This window comes from Berghia stephanieae, chromosome 1 (genome assembly GCF_034508935.2).
Source record: "Berghia stephanieae isolate SIO BIC M18660-M18661 chromosome 1, UCSD_Bste_1.3, whole genome shotgun sequence".
Taxonomy (NCBI): Eukaryota; Metazoa; Mollusca; class Gastropoda; order Nudibranchia; family Aeolidiidae; genus Berghia; species Berghia stephanieae.
The window spans coordinates 67,029,350-67,049,177 of NC_088360.1; the positions used below are offsets into that span (position 1 = coordinate 67,029,350).

At 35.6% G+C, this 19,828-nt stretch overlaps 1 protein-coding gene across 3 annotated transcripts in view; it reads right to left on the bottom strand.

Moving 5' to 3' along the window:
* Positions 1-1,154: 1,154 nt before the first annotated feature.
* The window catches only part of LOC144979974 (serine/threonine-protein kinase NIM1-like), a 64,831-nt gene continuing 46,157 nt past the window's right edge, over positions 1,155-19,828 (bottom strand). For 2 of the 3 annotated variants that reach the window (XM_078927357.1, XM_078927366.1), the window contains exons 2-4: positions 18,457-19,533; positions 6,631-6,899; positions 2,802-4,478 (exon numbers count right to left, since the gene is read on the bottom strand). In XM_078927357.1, the coding sequence (XP_078783483.1) occupies positions 3,717-4,478; positions 6,631-6,899; positions 18,457-18,916 (1,491 nt within the window). In that variant the 5' untranslated portion in view covers positions 18,917-19,533 and the 3' untranslated portion in view covers positions 2,802-3,716. Of the gene's footprint in view, positions 4,479-6,630; positions 6,900-18,456; positions 19,534-19,828 lie in introns of all 3 variants that reach the window. The other variant, XM_078927346.1, reaches the window with a different exon arrangement.

Consider the following 19,828-nt stretch of genomic DNA (forward strand, 5'->3'; position numbering starts at 1 on the left):
ATAGAATCGAGTTCTTAAAGACTGAGTTTTGTTCATTCTCCGTTATAAGTGGCGCCATAACATCAAATTCATGAACTCAAGGAATGGCTGGAAAACCATTTGTCAATTACACAACCAGAGCATTATATTGGCCTAGTACTTGTTGATCATTCGCTGGAATGTATATATTATATCTAGCGTTACATTATACAGCATTATTGACATTTGTTATTGAACCTATTTCTATTTTCTCGCTGCTTTATCTTCTCTATTCCACCCTTTCCAAGAATAAATTACAATTTATACCCAATTGCTGATTAATTTTGTCCATGGAGTTATGGAGTTGTTAACATTCATTTAGTGATTGTTCTTAAAACTAATCATCCATAAAAAGGGACTGTCAATCAATTTTTGAATTCGTGGAATCCATTTTCCAACAATTTTACTATCTAAATTATGCGCAAATAGTTTCCTCTGATGCATTAAGACTAAATTATATTGATTTAAATGGTATCAAAATAAATTTCTACCTTGAAGGGGAGAGAAATGGATAAAATACAATTTCCAATATTTGGTGGCGTTTCAATACTCTCCTTGAGAAATGTTTAAATCATATCAGTGGCCACATAAAGCTAACACATGCTCAAGTGTCCTGGCAGAGACAGATTTCTTTAAAATGAAACCATGTCGAGACTGTGGATTTCTTACAGTTTATCGATCCATATTAAGGTTTGTTGAAAACATACTCAAACATTCCTTTAAAAACGTTTTTAAAAACTAAATGGAAAAAATATAAAACCCCATATATCTAGATAATAACGTGAATTCATTTGGAAACAAAATGTTAAATTCTGTTTAGGAATTATGTTTACGTCATTGGATATTTCAAAATCAGTTGATATAATTAAATTGACAACTTAAATACTTAAATACATAATATCAAATTGGAGACTCTCTGTGCGGCAGAATTGCATTGTGAATCCAACATTAAAATTTTCAAAATATTTATAAAGGCGAACAAAAATGAAAAGAATAATCAAACACTAATGTTAAGACGATAACAAATAAATAAATCCAAATAAAACACTGAGACTGACATTATCAATTATTCAGAACAAAAATACACAAGCTAGTAGTAGTAAAAAAATGAGAGAGAAAATAAGAAAACCACTCGAACTATATACATCATTTATTGCAAATATATCTTATCACTAAAAGTCAATTCCTATCAAAATATACATTCTATGATAAATGGAATAATGGACGGAGTTTCGACGATTGTGCAGCGGGATAGATAAATGAAAAGACAAATCGATACATCGATGTATGGACAGGCAACTAAATCAGAGAAATTTCGAAAACTGATCAAATAATAATCAACAAACACGATTTGCGCTCTTTATGGTGTTATGCTATATATTATTCTTCACTATAACTCATAACCTGTGTCTTATCACTACCACATCATCATCTAATTATAACACAGAGGAATTCCTATTGATGTGTAGCTAGACACAATCAAAATACTATCCACCAACATGGCACAGTTTTTTAAAAATGTTGTGTACACGTCATTAAAGATTCACACAAATTTTATTGAGCTGATATTGTGATATTGTGGATCTACGGCACGTGTTACGAAATGAATCTAAACAATGTTTATCTAATTTGATGATGATTTTGACAACTTTTGTCTATATTTTGAAAGGGTTTTGAAGTAAAATCAACTTGAAAAATGTCTAAGAATGGCTTAAATACTACATAATAACAAGAAATGAAGAGAGTAGGAAAGTGCCAGAAGACAACAGAGAATAAAAACTTCGCGGCGGCGATGGGTGCTCGAACCCGCGACCTTACTGTGCGACAACTCCGCCTGGTAGGGGAGATCGTGACTCTACTGTATGAGCATTCCACCGGAGTCGTGGATTGTTAACAACGCCACTACCACATTATCTCATTCGTCTGTAGTGTTTCATTCATCTTGTTTTGTTGATAAAGGGGAAAACCCGAAAACGTCCATTTTATCTGTTTTCTTCTATTAAATTGAAGCTTACATTCAATTTCACATTGTCACTTCTATATAACAGCGCTTTAAGACGATTTGTCACATTTACGCCATTAGAGCAATCACAGTTATACAACTAGGGCTTTAGAGGAGTCTGTATCAATATCAGGTGATGCGGCTTTGTGGTCTTGTGGTATGACACTTCGCTTTCGGATAGAAAGATCCTAGGTTCGAGCCTCGCTCGGCGCATAGATGAGTATTTGGAAAAGGTTCTTTATTCATATTCTCTCACCGTACTCAGGTGTTAAAATGAGTACCTGGCCGTCAACAGGCGCCATGTCTCGTTCTATATGTTACGTGTTGCTGGTGGTCAGGGACCCTTTGTCAAGCGCCTTGAGCACGTTAGTGGATATTGCGCTATATGAAAGCCTATTTTTAAAAATTGTTGTAAGATGATAATCACACGGCCATTGTAAGGGTTATTTTAATATTGAAAAAACAAACCAAAGTATCTTCCCTTCTAAAATCCGCATTTACTTTGTTTTAACAACATGCTCAAGATGTAAATAGCAATGAAATATTTAAAGAGATTGCACATTTTAATTCACTAATACAAATGACGGGGAGCATTCGGGTTTCCCCTTTGTCTAAACAATAAACCATAAATAATGCACAACAAATGAATTTGAGATGAGACGATTCAACACCATCTTTTCTTCTCGAATTCGTCTTCCGTGTCTTACTAACTGTTTATTTTGTTGAAACACAAAAACAACCATATCCTTTGTATTTGTGAATTAAAGCATAACTTCTCCCCTACTTTTCCATTGTTTTTTTTTTTTCAATTTGTTTGCTTAGTTTCGAAAAGCATGAAAAATAACAGATACGTTTCTTATTGCTAAGTTGTCCGACGATAGCCATCTGTGGTCAGAATAATAACTTATGATCTAAATGATTTGACAAAGATGAATATCATTTAAACATTAGCAAGCAGGAAAGATCAGATACTTGCAGTAACCATCGCAATTATTGTCATTGATAGTAGTAGCTATATTATAAAAACTATAAAGTAATACTTTTACACAAATATTACTGGTATTAGTCAACGGTCTCGAATTATTGACATAAATAAACACAAAATTAAAATACTATGTAATCCATGTCAAATAATCCTTGAATACATAATGTAACATGTATTACCCTGCTAAACCTGCTAAAAATAAATAATACAAATCGTTCAATTATTCATGCTTGAGTATCTCTAATTTGAGGACATTCATTTATCAATGATATTTCCAGGTCTTTGTTTCACCTCGACCAACGATGTAAAAGTGCCGCAATCGTAGTGGAAAAGGTTCTCAATTCCCCTAAAAAATTAACAGAGAAATTCAAACCAGTCAAAGCTGCCTTCATTAAAACTACAAGTGATAATTGAAGAAGTGGACTCAAATATTGACACTGTTGGTTTAAATATAAACCTGGGGATAATATAGGAATTTCGTCTATATATAATTGTTATGTAAATTGTGCCACTTATGTTTTGTTTTTCTCTTTCTGTTTTAGATGTCTGCCTGTGTTAAAATTTGATTAAAGCTTAAGAAATAATCTTCAAAGTAAAATCTTCTTAGTCTCTTTTGTGATCTAAATTCACAACACTTATTTCATTCAATATAATAAAGAGTAATCAGCTGTTGATAGGAAATGTCCCTAACTTCACTTATACTTGTGGAGGTCATAATATAGAACACGTTTTAGACTGGGGTTTATGATGTGAACTTATTTTGGACGGCGGTGTCTTTCGAGATCTTCTCTCGTTGAGATTATAGTCTCTTTCCACAGACTCGTGAAATGGCTCATAGAGGCCTGAATTTTTCTTCTGCACTCTGTGAAGCACGATACGGTATGTTCCCGTCACACTGTTTCTGGAATCTCTAATACTGGATTGTTTGAAATGCTCTTCTTTGATACCCAAATTACTTAGAATATTTCTGGCTTCTCTCTCTTCGTCATTCGCAATTTTTGCATCGAAGTTCGGGTTGAGATTATAAGGCTCCAAGGCACCAGGAAATTCCTGGCCTTCCAACCACTCACTTCGTTTAATCTCAGCTAAAGTAAATCTGTCCTGTGGTATATGTTTTAGAATACTTCGTATAAGGAACACACAGCTGTCTGAGATGTAAGAAGGCACAGTATAACTGCCGTCTAGAATACATTTTTTCAGCTTTGCAACTGTCTCAGCCCTGAAAGGCATGAGGCCAGTGACAATAAAATAGAGAAGGATCCCAAGGGCCCAAATGTCGACGAAGACACCATAGTAATGCTCGTCTTTAAACAGCTCAGGCGCAGCATAAGGTGGGGAACCACAAAAAGTGTTGAGAGTTTCGTTGTTTCGTGATATGGTGCTAAATCCAAAGTCTCCCACTTTGATCCATTTGGAGTTGGCATAAAAGACGTTTTCTGCCTTCAGATCTCGATGGATGATGTGATTGTTGTGCTGGAGATGAAATTAAAATAGTACACAGTGAATAGCATGTAAAATGTATATTTATGATGTTTCTTTACACTTTAAATCCTAGCTAAGCTTGTTAAAATCCTATTAACTTTTTTTTTAACACGGTAAACTTTATTTCATTTACCAGGGACATCATTTTACTTGATTACAATTTAAACCTTAGAATAAATTTATCAAGTGAATATTTATGTTTGTTTATATTTTAATCCCTATGTTCATATTATCAAATGTAATCTCAAGTTTGTTTATAATGTAGACCTCATTTCTGATTATTGAGTGCATGTACATGTGTTTATTTCTTATTTAAACATAGTTCAAACTCTGTATCAATTGGAACTTTCAACAGTTTTATGTTTAACAACGGATAAACATATTTCACAATATCCATTTCAAATTTTTGCAAATCTATCATTCATCAAATATTAAAAATCAAAGCTGCATTATCGAATCACAGAATATATAAAGTGGGCTGTTGTTAGGGTAAAATCACAACACTGAACTTCTATGTTATATAAAATTAATGATTAATGAATGTACTGCAAGGCAATTGAATTCTAACGTTCGATGTTTACAAATTGCTCGCAGCCGTAGCACTGCAGAGCTTCATGTAGAATGAAAACGAACGAGAGCTCATCAATCACAACCACTATCTAAATCAATCGTTAACATTTGCCTGGGGTCAAATTCTATTCGCCGACAATCCGCGATTAATTCGACTTCTCTGGTGTTGTAACCAGCTGGAAAATGGCAAACTGATTCTCTAATGAACTCATTGGAAAAAATGGCATCTCTCTCTCTCTCTCTCTCTCTCTCTCTCTCTCTCTCTCTCTCTCTCTCTCTCTCTCTCTCTCTCTCAAACACACTCTCTATCTATCTATCTATCTATCTATCTATCTATCTATCTATCTATCTATCTATCTATTATATATATATACATATATATATATATATATATATATATATATATATATATATATATATATGTGTGTGTGTGTGTGTGTGTGTTATATATATATCTATATCTAGCTGTCTATCTATCTATTTATCTATTCACACATAAATCTATCTATCTTTCTATCAATCCTTCTGTCTATCTATTTATCTATCTCTATCTCACTATCTATCCATCCATCCATCCATCTATGTATCTATCTAAAAAAAGAGAGTTCTTATATAACGCAATATCCACTCAAAGTCTCAAAGCGCTTTACAAGGGGTCCCAGGCCAACGGCAACGCTTAACATGTAGGACGAGACATGGCGCCTGTTGGACGATATTGCATTGTTATTTTAGACAGAACAACATGTTACACATGAGGACGGTGAAAGAATGTGAGTGAAGAGCCTTTTCCAAGGACTCAACTATGCGCCGAGCGAGGCTCGAACCCAGGACCCTCCGATCCGAAAGCGAGTTTCATACCACTAGACCATATATATATATATATATATATATATATATTATATATATATATATATATATATATATATATCAATCAATATACTCAACCATCTATCTATGCATCTATCTAACCATCCAACTATCTGTCTATCCATCCCTCTATCCATCTATCTATCTATCTATCTACCCATCCCTCTATCCATCTATCTATCTACCAACTATATATCATCTATCTATCTATCCAACTATCTATTTTGTGGTACTGTGTCATGACACTTGCCTTCTGGTCATCTCACATTTAAGTCCTGCTACTGGGGATACAAGTTGAGTCCTTGGAAAAGTCTCTTTACTCACACTCCCCATCGTACTCGGGTGTATGAGAATCTGTCGAAAAAAAAAGTGTAATATCGCCTCTCACGTCTCGTCTTATATGTCAAGTGTTGATGTTTGCTTGGGTTTTGAAGCGAACTTTGGCTCATTTCATGTTACGCTTTTCATGTTTTCTGTTTTATGGAAGTAACTAGACGTCTATATTGAGCACTTTTTGTTGATTATCCTCGTCATATGAATTTAAGAAAACAGCAACGGAAGACAGCTAAAACCTGTTTATTTTTTGTTTCGTGTCTTTTTCATGACACTGTGACTGGTACTGCTTTTACCCCTTGTCAATAAATTGTCCAGTGTCTTCTTTTCAGACCATTATAGTACCTTTCCATACTTATACAAAACTATTTACCATATGTTCTATGGCAGCCACCAACTGTGCGAATATGCACTTGGCTTCCACTTCAGGTAACCTCCCCTCGTTTGATATCTTGGTGAAGAGCTCGCCACCCCCGGCATATTCCATGACGATGTGTAGCTTGGCGATGGTTTCCACCACCTCGTAAAGACGGATGATGTTTGGGTGGTGGAGACATTCCATGGACAAAATTTCGCGGGAAAGAAGTCGTTGTGTCTTCAGGTCCAACTTCGTCTTGTCTAAGATCTTGATGGCAACTTTTTCTGAGAAGGACAAGGGGACAAAAAGTGATTGCATGTCATTTCCAACATAGAAAAAGGAAGATGTAGCTCGCTGTCTTGTGAAACTAAAGAGCTCATGAAACCGAAGTTCATCCTCGTTTATCCTATATACAGGATGTCAATAAAGTCTGGGTACATGGTAAGAGTACACATTCCTATTTTAAAAAATGAATCTTATTCAATTGGGATGTAAATGAATCGTACTACAACACGTGACCTCTGAAAGTATTTTTCAGCCAATTCTCCACAATCTATAGCAGAAATGAATAATTAAAAATATATAGTGAAATACTACACGTACCCAGACTTTATGGACACGCTGTATATATATATATATATATTATTTTTAAAAAATATTTACCACAATGTTTGAGACAGTCTACATTAATGTTTCAGGCTTAATTTGCCATCGTCAGGACTGAGTTGTTTTGTTGACTGTTGTTGTTTCTTGAAGTGGTTCCGGTCGAGCACTTTTCGTACCATATTTGTATCAAACACGATTCAATATATATATATATATATATATTATATATATATATATATATATATATATATATATATATATATGTGTGTGTGTGTGTGTGTGTGTGTGTGTGTGTGCGTGTGAGGATGAGGAAAAGAAAAAAGAGGAAGGAAGATATCATAAGCATGGTATACCATTATCATCATCATGTTCATGTTGCCACTCACTTAATGTCACTGGCACTGATTTTTTTTTAATGTCTCACAAGAGCGATCACCAAGAAACATTTTATAGACAAGAATGGCATTGACAACAATTTACGTTGAAAATATCAAAAGTGAATCTAGCCAGTTAACCAGTTTTCTGCCATAATCTGGAGAAAAAAAATCGTATTAAAATTTTTTCCAGAAAACTCGTTATTCAAATATTGATCGACTTAAATGACCCTCATCTTGGCAAAAAAAAACAAAAACAAACCCCAACCCTGTCAAACCTGAGACTATGCGAAACCCCAGGTTTGAGAGTGTTTGCCAAGATGAAGGTCATTTAAATCAATCGATATTTATTGAAGGACGAATTTTCTGGCCAAATTTTTTAATACGAGTTTTTCCAGAGTACGGCAGTTAACTGGTTAATGTAACAATCATTATATCCCCACCGCTATTACTGGCATCCACTCCAGCAACAGTCCGAGTCAGCAAATCAGCCAAGCAGGCTATGAAGTGGAAGCTTGGAGTAAATTGAATAATGACCCTAAAAGATACTCATCGGGAAAGATGGAGGCCGGTACCAAAGACCGAGTGACAAGATGTAATTGAGTAGATTTTCGTGGTAATGGCGGTGGCTGTAGTGGGTGTGAGGTGTGAGGATTGAGGGAGTGGTGGGTGTTGGAAAAAGTTTTGTTGTTGTTTTTGTTGTTTACGGTGGTGGTGGTGGATATAGTGGTTGTTTTAGTAATATTATCATTATTGCAAACAATGATGAAGATGACGATGATGATGATGGTGTTGATGATGATGATGATTTGATGATGATGATGATGGTTATGATGATCGTCATTATAATGATCATCATCTTCTTTTTTGCATTTTTTGTTCGTTTTATTCCTCTTCTTCTTTTTGTTGTTGTTGTTGTTGTTGTTGTTGTTGTTGTTGTTGTTGTTGTTGTTCTTCTTCTTCTTCTTCTTCTCCTCCTCCTCCTCCACCTCCTCGCCTTCCTCCTTTTCTTCTTTATTACTCACACCACCATCGCCACAATCACCACCGTCGACATCCCAACCATCACCACCACATTCATCATCATCATCATCATCATCATCACCATCATCATCATATCAATCGTGGGGAGCCCCCATGCTATTATTGATTATGAAATTAAATGTTGCACATTACAAAGCCGTGGCTTCATTAGAGACGAAAATGAGGACAAGAGAAACATTAATGGCTGCTTGATATTTTATAGAAAACATTACACATCATCAACCCATTGCATTGATAGAGGACTCACTCACTCACAATGCAAAGGAATCGTCATCGATCAGAGGGAAATTAGTGTATTTTATTGTCAATTTTAGCTTTGCTTTCTGTCCTTTCTTAGTTTCATTTTTATCTGAGGGAAATTAGTGTATTTTATTGTCAATTTTAGCTTTGCTTTCTGTCCTTTCTTAGTTTCATTTTTATCTGAGGGAAATTAGTGTATTTTAGTGTCAATTTTAGCTTTGCTTTCTGTCCTTTCTTAGTTTCATTTTTATCTGAGGGAAATTAGTGTATTTTATTGTCAATTTTAGCTTTGCTTTCTGTCCTTTCTTAGTTTCATTTTTATCTGAGGTAAATTAGTGTATTTTATTGTCAATTTTAGCTTTGCCTTCTGTCCTTTCTTAGTTTCATTTTTATCTGAGGGAAATTAGTGTATTTTATTGTCAATTTTAGGTTTGCTTTCTGTCCTTTCTTAGTTTTATTTTTGTTTTGTTTTTTCTTTTCTTCGGAAGCCAGATTTTTCTGAGTCCTCCCCTCCCGTCAGTGATTGGGGCGCAGCTGCAGCTGGTCTGTGAGATTTTTTAGAAACCTAGTAAGCGATAAACTAGTCCTATTTTAAATAATCTTGAGTAATGAAAATGTTGCTGCTTGAAGCTCGAAGAAATAAATAACAATATCAACTTGAGTGGAAGCTTCAATACGAAAACAGATTGTGTGGACGTTTCGGGTTTCCACTTTATCAACAAAACACGGTGAATGAAACACTGCAAACGAATGAGAGATATGAGATAATAAACAGAACAATGATCAATGTTTTGTTTATTCACCTTAATAACGCCATTCTTGCATCTCTCAATGATCATTGTTTTGTTTATTGTTTTTTCGTGTTATGTTGATAAAGGCAAAACCCGAAACGTCTACATTATCTGTTTTTGTTTATTAAATTGAAACTTCCATTCAGTTTCATATTGTTATTTAGTCCTGATCAAAGGGTAGCAAGAAAGTGTAAATGTTCAATAAACGCGACAGAAACAAAAATAAATCTCGGCTCCACACGCTTTTGCTGCTCTGAAGGACTAGCAATTACAGACTGCATGAGATACCATGGCGTGATCGAACACGGAAACAAAAAAAGAAGAATATCTAAAAACAAAGACTGATTGCCATGGAAAGATATAATGTACCGAGATTTGAAAATCGTAGTAAGAATGTTGTGGGATGACACAGTGCTCTAGTGTACGGCATTCAGCTCCTGACTGGTATGTCCCTGGTTCAAGTCCAGCCAACCAGCAGCAAATAAAAAGCCGGGTCTGATAAGATTTTTCGGAAAATACTCCGCAGATTAGCGTCCTTTACATACAAAGGATAGCAAACAATAGCTATCGTCGGTCTAACACTAAAACATTCGAGATAAACTATCCCTATAACGGGTTCTGTGGCTTTGATGGACTACTTATTCCTTGTGAGAATCGCAAACATGTCTTCGTATCAGGTACCAACGTTTGTCAAAATAAAAGGTGAAAATTGATTCGATTTTTTTCTCTATTTCAATCAATATTAAAAATCTGTTTTATATTGTTATATGCTTTGTTCCATGTTATGAGCCAGCTTTGTTTATCACAGCGACCAGGCATATGCGCCAGACATTGCCATTGTCTTGTTTTTGTTAATTTCCTTTATTTCAAGAAATAGACATAAAATTGAACACCCATAGCAATGTCTAAATGAATGATAGGATTGATTCAAACAATAGCCAATAAATGTCTCCACTTTATTCAGTATAATCGAGTTAAATACCAATCGTAAATAAGGGAAACTTTATGTTTAGACTTATTATTTATTTTACAACTATTGTCATCAACTCGGTCCTTATTATTATTATTATTATTATTATTATTATTATTATTATTATTATTATTATTATTATTATTATTATTATTATTATTATTATTATTATTATTATCATCATCATCATCATCATCATCATCATCATCATCATCATCATCATCATCAGAAGAAGAAGAAGAAGAAGAAGAAGAAGAAGAAGAAGAAGAAGAAGAAGAAGAAGAGAAGAGGAGAAGAGGAACACGAATAAAGGAAATGATTGACAGTGAGGAAAATGAATATTCACAAGTGAGAGAAAACCGAATTACAGATATGAAGACGGTTATAAGAAATGTTAATTTAATCTATGGAGATCGAAAAAGACATCAAAACATTGTAACACCACATAGTTTTAGAGGTGAATTTGCGTTCGTGGATGCCATGGAAACGGCCTTTGATCGGTAGGATTATGGCCTGAACGGTTGTGAGACGACAACAGCAAAACTAATGCCAAGCAGAATCAATAGATAGTGACAATAAATTCATGTCTAAATCAACATTTACCCCCTTTGTTTTTGGGTGTTTTTTTTTTTTTGTCTGTTTGTGTGTGTGTGTTGGGGGGGGGGGGGGGTGTTTCGTACGTTTTTTGGGGGGTGGTTTTTATTTTGGTGTCATACAGCTAACAAACAAATAATTTCCGTTTTAAATTTTGATAGACTTGTTGACATGTGATTGTTTCAGATGACGATGTAATCGTTGTGGATACTGACAAAGAAACAAGTTGTTACGAATCTGAAGTATGAGTATGTATACCTAGATATAAAAAATCAACAAACAGTACGTTTACCTTGAGTGGTGAAAAAAGAAATAACAAAACAATAAATTGTGAAGATTCACTTTGACACACACAAACACACATACTCACTCACACATACATATCTTCCCATGGTATGCAGTCACACGCAGACACAAACAATCGTAAAGACATGCACACACAAGTGCACACAAACATACATACACAAACACACATTCATACGAATATGCGCACAAAGAAGACAAATAGCATCACCGCGCTTCTTCGAAGAAATATAAAATGTTGTCTAAGAAACATTAAGGCCAAATGCTGCACGACTCTGGTAAGACCTGTCGCCATCAATGTGTGGGACCCTTTAACTGTTAAAAGCATGAAAAAGGTTGAGATGGTGCAAAGAAGAGCTGCTCGTTTCGTTTTCGGCGATTTTGACAGAAGACACAGCGTTGGAATAATGCAATCTACAATGGCTAACCATGGAAGAACGAAGAAAGCAACCACACTATACCGTTCAATACATAAGTTGACTGAAGTTCCCCACGACCTTGAACATGCAACAATAAGGGGAAAAAACAGAGGACACGATCACAGATTCCAAATCCCACGCTCAAGAGTGCAATGAGCAGTCGTTTTTTTCCACCAACGATTAGCATTTGGAACATCCTGCCTGTAGATTTAGTTAACTCTGAAAACTTGAAGCAGTTCAGAGACAGAATCACTTCTGTGCCATTCTTAACATCGACATGCACACCAAAGTCTGCATCAATACACACCAGGTGGTTTTGCAGACGAAGAAGAATACATTTTTGGATTTTTATGAAACATGTCTCTGAGATTGTAGATCACTTTCAACTTAAAAACCCTTCTAGAAATAAAAAGAAGAGAAAATATTTTGTGTTCATTTAAGTATTTCTCATTTTGTTAAAGATTTTTAGCTTCAAGCAACATATTATTATTATCATCTGTCTTTCAACCCAACCATTCGTTTTCGAAACACGGTACCAGTAAGCGATAAAGCCGAAGAAGTCATGGATATTACTTCCAATAAATAATGTATCTACACAGAAATCCTCACGATTTCAACGCAAGGGGGAAATTAATAATGAAGTTAATTCAAGACCTGATCTGACAATACGGTAACTGGGAGATATTGAATAAACTAATGCCCAATTAAGGGATCAAAACGGATCATTACTTGAGCATTCAATTGTAATCTTCCTGTGAGAAATGAGATCGATAATGAAATCTTTTAGACACGCCTTGATCTTATTTCAAAAATAGAACCGTACAATTATAAACTACCTTTTTTGTTGAAAAAGAATTGTCCAGAAAACTTTAGCTTGATATAATATCTCTTTTAACACGTTGGGTGGTCGTCCATACATAAAGCAAAAGTGTTCTAGCCAAAATGAGCTTAAGATGTTTTGTTAGGACGTTACAAGATTGGAAAGGAATGAATCTGAAATAATTGGACATTTGCATTGAAAAAATGAATCAACCAATCCTTTCATTCACAGCGGAAATCAGTAAGCCCATTTAGTAAAACATTCGACTCAGATAGACCAGGGTGAACTCAAAGTACGTACAATCCTTTTTCTTTTCTTTTTCCGACGTTGGGTAGCTTACTCTAAACCCTCTTCCGCACTAGGACAGGACTGTCCCAGGACAGTCCTGTCCCAAATCTGTAACATATAGAATTTAGAGAGATCTTCCGCACCTATTGGGACGGGACAAAACAGTCCCGTTGTGTCCCAAGCCGTTGTGAAATGCTACAAAATCAGCGGGACAGGACTGTCCCAGTCCCGTGTTCATATCGTTTGTGATAGTAGAAAAATATAGCAGACTTCCGCACTAGGACAAAAAAGTCCCAGACTTGGCGGCGCCGTGTCAAAATTGAAATGCCTGTCTTTATTTTCTGCATCCCTACTACTACTACTACTACTACTACTACTACTACTACTACTACTACTACTACTACTACTACTACTACTACTACTACTACTACTACTACTACTGTTGCTTCTGCTGCTGCTAATGCCACTAATATATTAATAACTACGTCCCTTACAATTTGTATTTATTTCCAATTCCATTGTATTTATTTTCCAACAATAGTCCACACTTTATTTTAGTTCACTTTCTATACTGCATTACACAGTTCCTTCCCGCCTCCCCTCTTTTGACATAATAAAGTACGCACCTTTTACAAATTTCTATTGCTCTGTTTTAATTCGCGCTTCCTCACAAAGTAGCAAACAATTTCCTGCCCATCAATGTTTTTGTTTATGCATCTTAACAACGCCACTACCACATTATCTCATTCGTCTGTAGTTTTTAATTCATCATGTGTTGTTGATGAAGGGGAAACCCGAAACGTCCATTTTATCTGTTTTCGTATATTAAACTGAAGCTTACATTCAATTTCACAGTTATAATTTATTTATTTATTTCATTTCTGAATTATAAAAAAGCAAGAACAATTCAAAAAATAATTCTATGTGATGAAACCACGTACAGAAGGCATAGCAACATAAATATTTTCGGCAATTTAAAAACGTATGTTTATAAATATAATTTAAGAAGTGTCACACTTTGTGACACAGCAGTAACGTGTCTAAAACCGGTCGCACATCTATTCGGTAACTTGTGGGATCAATTATCTTTATCGTTATTTATTTCGGGAATTCTCAATGAAAATATTTTAAAGTAAGTCCTTCTGAGCCACTTGGACTCAGTGTATAACAAATTAAGTCCTTTAGAGCCTTGTAGCCAATGGTGAAGGAGTTATTCCGGTTTCAATAGCGTGAAGCGGACAATTAACGTATTTGTTTGAAAACCTTTGAACGGGACGCTAGTCTATCGCAGATTACTATCCCAGCTTGACAGGTACCCTTTTACACCTGAATGGAGTGAGTGATTGGAGTAAATTTTCTTGCTCTAGAAAGTACAAGTTGGCTTCGGTCGGAATCGAACACAGAACCTCTGAGTCCAGAGTACAACGCGCTAACCATAGGCCATCTTGCCTCCTAAGCTTATAAATCCGGAACTTATCCATGTTTCTGTGGCGTTGAGCAGACAGATAACAGTTTAAAATTTAAAATAATAAAATTCATTTTTTCATCCTATAGGGGAAATTTTTCTCGAGGGTCTATTCCAAGGTAAGACTGGAATAACCCAGGCGTCAGCCGCAATGCAGCGCCGCAAATTTAGCTAGGACAAGGTATAACCAGGCGTCAGCCGCAGTGCAGCGCCGCAAATTGAGCTAGGCGAGGTGACTTACTCAACTGATGCCTTTCGGGTACGAAGCATGCTGACTTTCTAGTATCCTCTTGAATGATGCTAGTCCGTCAAAGATTACTTTCATCAGCGAACTGGTACTCATTTGCACCTGGGTAAAATGAGGTGATTCCAAGAAAGTCATTTTAAGATAAGATCGGAGATCACCATAGAGTCTACGGAATTGACCCTTGAGCAATCTTTGGGTCATTAAAGGATGCACCCAATATTGTTTTCTCTTTCAATTTGTCTTTTTTTTTCCACGTGGTAAAGCACAGAAATATGCAACCTCTATTTCATCCATTACTACTACTACTACTACTACTACTACTATGTAGTAGTAGTAGTAGTAGTAGTAGTTAGTAGTAGTAATAGTAGTAGTAGTAGTAGTAGTAGTAGTAGTCGTAGTCGTAGTCGTGGTAGTGGTAGTGGTAGTAGTAGCAGTAGCAATAATATTACTCTTGCTATAAGAATATTTCATGATTATATAAATCTTATGAAACAAATCCCATTGTACAGTGTAAAAAATCATTATCGTCATGTCGTATCTTATGGTGATTCATAAAATGTGAATTATTAGAGTTGCAATTGCCTACAAAAAACTTTTGAATCTTGTAAAAAAAAAATAATAATGCATTCGCGCAGGTGTGTCCTGGGACAGTCCTGTCCTAGTGCGGAACCCCTTTTGAATAGAAGTTTTCTCCAGTGGGACAGGACAAATTTGTCCCGGGACAGTTTTGTCCTAGTGCGGAAGGAGGGTAAGTACGACCTGTAATGTTCTTTTTCAATTGACTCAGCATCCTCTCTGGTGTTAGTAAGCGATTACTTCTGCGGTCTCACCCTAAATAAACAGACTCGTGTCCCCAATGTTCTTTAGCTTATTTTCAATATTTTGTCCAACATTATAAATGTTTGAACAATTCTTATCAGAATCTGTATCAAATATGAGCTATTTGAATAGGCTCTGGGGTTTCAACAAAACAACGAATACAAATTCGAATCTATTTGGAAGTTGAAATAGTTGCCAATGTGACAAACTGAGGGAAAGGAGAGAACGTGTGTCATTCTACGTTGAGAGTATTTCATGTCATGAAAACAAATTACATTCTATATAGGTTAGCAGTAAGGGATGAAGAACGAATCAGGCATTCCCTTTGACGTGCCCCAAGAGTATTGTTGGTAAATATGGGCTAGGCGCGGAAACACTGGTATCACAGATGTACCAATCGCCTCCTACATTATCGTGTTTGTAACTTGACCGTGGAAAGGGCTTGGTCAATCAAGATTATATGCTATTACCAGCCCATATGCTGTTACCAGCCTATCCCTATCAGAGTAAAAATGCAACAATATTCTTATTTCATGATAAGAACATGACTTGGAGAGAGAATAAAATCGGTACCAAATCTGTACCAATGATGTCACGTTGGATATGGCGGTTGAAGTATTTGGTTGAAAATAACTGTCTCTAGACGTCTACATATCGGTGGTGCAATTAACCATCTACTTAATCATTCAAGAATGAACGACATTCAAGTAATCTGCTGCATAAATAATGTACATAGCTATATGAGTAATTGTAAGAGAGTAAGATTATGCAAGAAATTTACGCAAGAATTTGTAGAAAAACATGGCAATAAAACGACCAATATTAGAAAGAACAATGGGGGTAGCTGTAGGAGATTGCATTTATTTTCGGTTGTTGTTCATTAAACATGATTAATATTCAAGCAAAGTTAACGACGCTAGGATTTCAATGAAAATATGGTCAATACTAAATGAGTTTAGGACAGTTTTATGTTTCAAGTTAAGGACTGGTCGTTGTGTTAAGAAGTAGAAAATTACTTTCGTTGATTAGTCTCAATTGGTATTTTGGAATAAAAGCAACAGATTGTAGTTGATTTTTGTTATTTGGGCGTAAGTACCAAAATAATATTATATCATAAAAGGCTGGGTTTAACATTAATATGTACGGCTTTGACGTTTCAGGTTTGAATATGATTTGATCTTTCTTTTAGGGGGTGGAATTAGACTGACAGGGAACTGTGAACTAGTAAGAGGTGTGGCTTGAAAGAATTGTGGGAACGATTTACAATAGGGTAGTGTTGCTATATTCTACCCTACATTCTGCACTCTACTTCACGATGAGCTGCACTTTTCTAAGTATGCTGCAAGATCTAACATCCTACTAAGAATCTTTATTTTACGGACTCAGAATTATTTCATGTATATTGAAAATGGTTACTTAAGGCAAAATGACTTTACATTTGGATTGATTTTGCGGATTTGAAATTTATGCAACAGATTGAATTATGACCATGCTATTTGATTTGGATTTGGAATTTATCACAAGAAATAAAACAGTAAGAAGTGAAACTTGGAATCTGGGCTTTTATTTGAGTGTCTTTATGTTGTGCATTCAATTATCATCACTGGCCCTTGAACTCTTAAGTCGTTATTAACATCTACAACACAATGCAAAGGAATAATATTACCATCTATCAAAAAGCCACTATGCGATCATAAGCCATTACATATGTGTGCAACTACGCCACATAATTACCAAATAAGAAAGCCATAACCTTACTTGTCAACGTATCACATTTTGATGTTGCGATATCTTAAAAATACGATCATTCAAAACTACTGAAAGAAGAAAAGTTGAATCAAATGGACAGTTTTGAACGTACAATCCAATATCAAAGTTTGGAGTTGCATTTGTAAGGAGTCATTGCCCTTGTTTAAAAAATGTATTGTAGGTCACTTTTGCTGAGACTGGAATCTTACTAAGACGTCATGCTTACCGTAAACACCAAATACAATTTAGAAAATTGATGGCAACTTGAAGGTGGAATATACTATTGAGTATGAGTACCGACATTTAGTTTTTTGTTACAATTCTGAGCTTAATTTCCTCTGTATTGCCTTCCTTGATGACTTATAACAACAAGAAGAAAAATAATAATTTAATAATCTATTTAAGAAGCACATGACTCGGAAAGATTTTGAACTTCAATATTATGTCAGAATTTCTTTATAAATTTAAATCTGAGCGGAGTTATCGCTTTTTGTTCGGCAAGTTCAGATAGGTATTAAATGTGTGTATAGCATGACCATGTTATGATATAATTTAATTACAAAGCACTATTAATGGAGACAAATTAAAATATGTTCAAAGAACGTATAGGGTGAAAAATATAAAGACCGTATTGGTACAGGTAACCACCAAGACATTCTGAATAGATATCAATCAGTTGTGTTTCACACAGTTTTGATACATCAATGACAGTGCGTGAAGAGATATTCTCTCAGTTTTTAGTGGGACAAATTTATATTAATAAATTTTGAACATTAACCACATCATTCCACATAACATTTTATGATAGTACCATTCATTGGGGGAAAATACCTCCAGAACACCACTGAATCGATTGACAAAACCCACATAATTTGATACACAAATAATTGTGTTATGTTATTTGAGTTTTAATATGTTCTTATATTAATATTGGTCAATACAAATTGCTTTTAACACATGTATTGACAAGAATAAAACGTTTTATTTGAACCACCCCTTTTGGACCCAGATATGTTGCGATAATAAATTGTAATTGGCAATAGATAGAGTTGGGTCATGGGTAACAAGGTAGATTTTTTATTTGGCAATTACTCGTATATACCAAACCTTACCTTTCGTCAAAGCATGGATACCTAGCTTGACCTGAGAGAAGTTTCCTGACCCAATCTCACCACGTATCCGATAAAAGGCAATCCGACGACCAAGGGTTATTTCTTTGATTACTCTCTGGTCGTTGGACAAGTCTTGGGACAAACGTTCATAAGGCGTGACTCGGTGTTGGTCGTTACTCGAGCATTCCTCGCCGTTGTTGGTAGAGTTGCTAGTTGTGTTGCTGTTGGTGGCAGTGGTGATTGACGTAGTAGTTGTTGCGGTCGTTGCTGCCGCATTGCTGTTGCAGTTGAAACCGTCATCTGGGTTTCCATGACGCAACCTCTCCGCTGATGTCACAGAGCACCCATCTCCTCCAGCAACCACGGATTTTTCTTTATTTTCTATTTCGATTTCCTTGTCAGCGTGAGGGTATGAGCCCCGGATGTCGCTGTTGAGCGTGCGATTGCTCGTCTCCTTCATTGTATTAGTAAGACGCGACAGTATTATTCCAAATCACAGCCATGAGAATGGTCTGAAAGAGGAAGGGATCCTTGGAAGGGTTGAGACATTTTTGATGAGCATGTTAAACTGTACTTGGTAAGTTCTTTCATTGCGATTCCTACCTTAGAGGTTAAAGACCATGAATTAAAATATAATTCATTGATGTACTTATAAAGCATAGCTTATACATCATATCGTTTGATTAAACCAACTTTTACCCTCTTTCATAAATATTCACACTTTATTGTCAAAGAATATCTACGCGTCCATTTTTGAAATATTCAACATCCAGTGATCGAAGTAAAATCTGTAATCATAATTCTTCTCTTTTGACAAAGAGGATTCCAACATTTTTATCATCAACAAAACAAGAAACCAGTCTTGTCATCTAACGCCTTGCAACCATGACAAATGGCGTCGGATCGGGAGACAAAGCCGTGGAGTCGACCTACAATGGTTATTATCAGTGATCGGACTGCCCGAATTGGCATTGTAAGAAGATCTAAGTCATGGGAAAAATACTGCCATCTTTGGTGGATGATTTCGCATTCCTTTTCCTTCGTGTGGAAACACTTCGGTCACATAAATTCTGTAATCTGATTTGGGAAAGAAAAGGGAAAAAAAGGTCACTTGATTGGTATGGGGTTGCAAGGACAAATCGATCTAACTTCATAGAGAGGTAATGGGGCAGGAGGAGGAAAGGGGAGGGGGAAGGGCGAGGAAGAAAAGAAGTGGGGGTATAAAATAATGTATAGGATATTATGCATCTTTCGAAATAGGCCTGGTTGACAATCATAATAGACAGGTTTTTATGGTCCAAACCATCGAGGTTAGCTACACCATTATCGTGATATAAGCCTACATTATGATAAATGAGTATGTGGTTTCAAA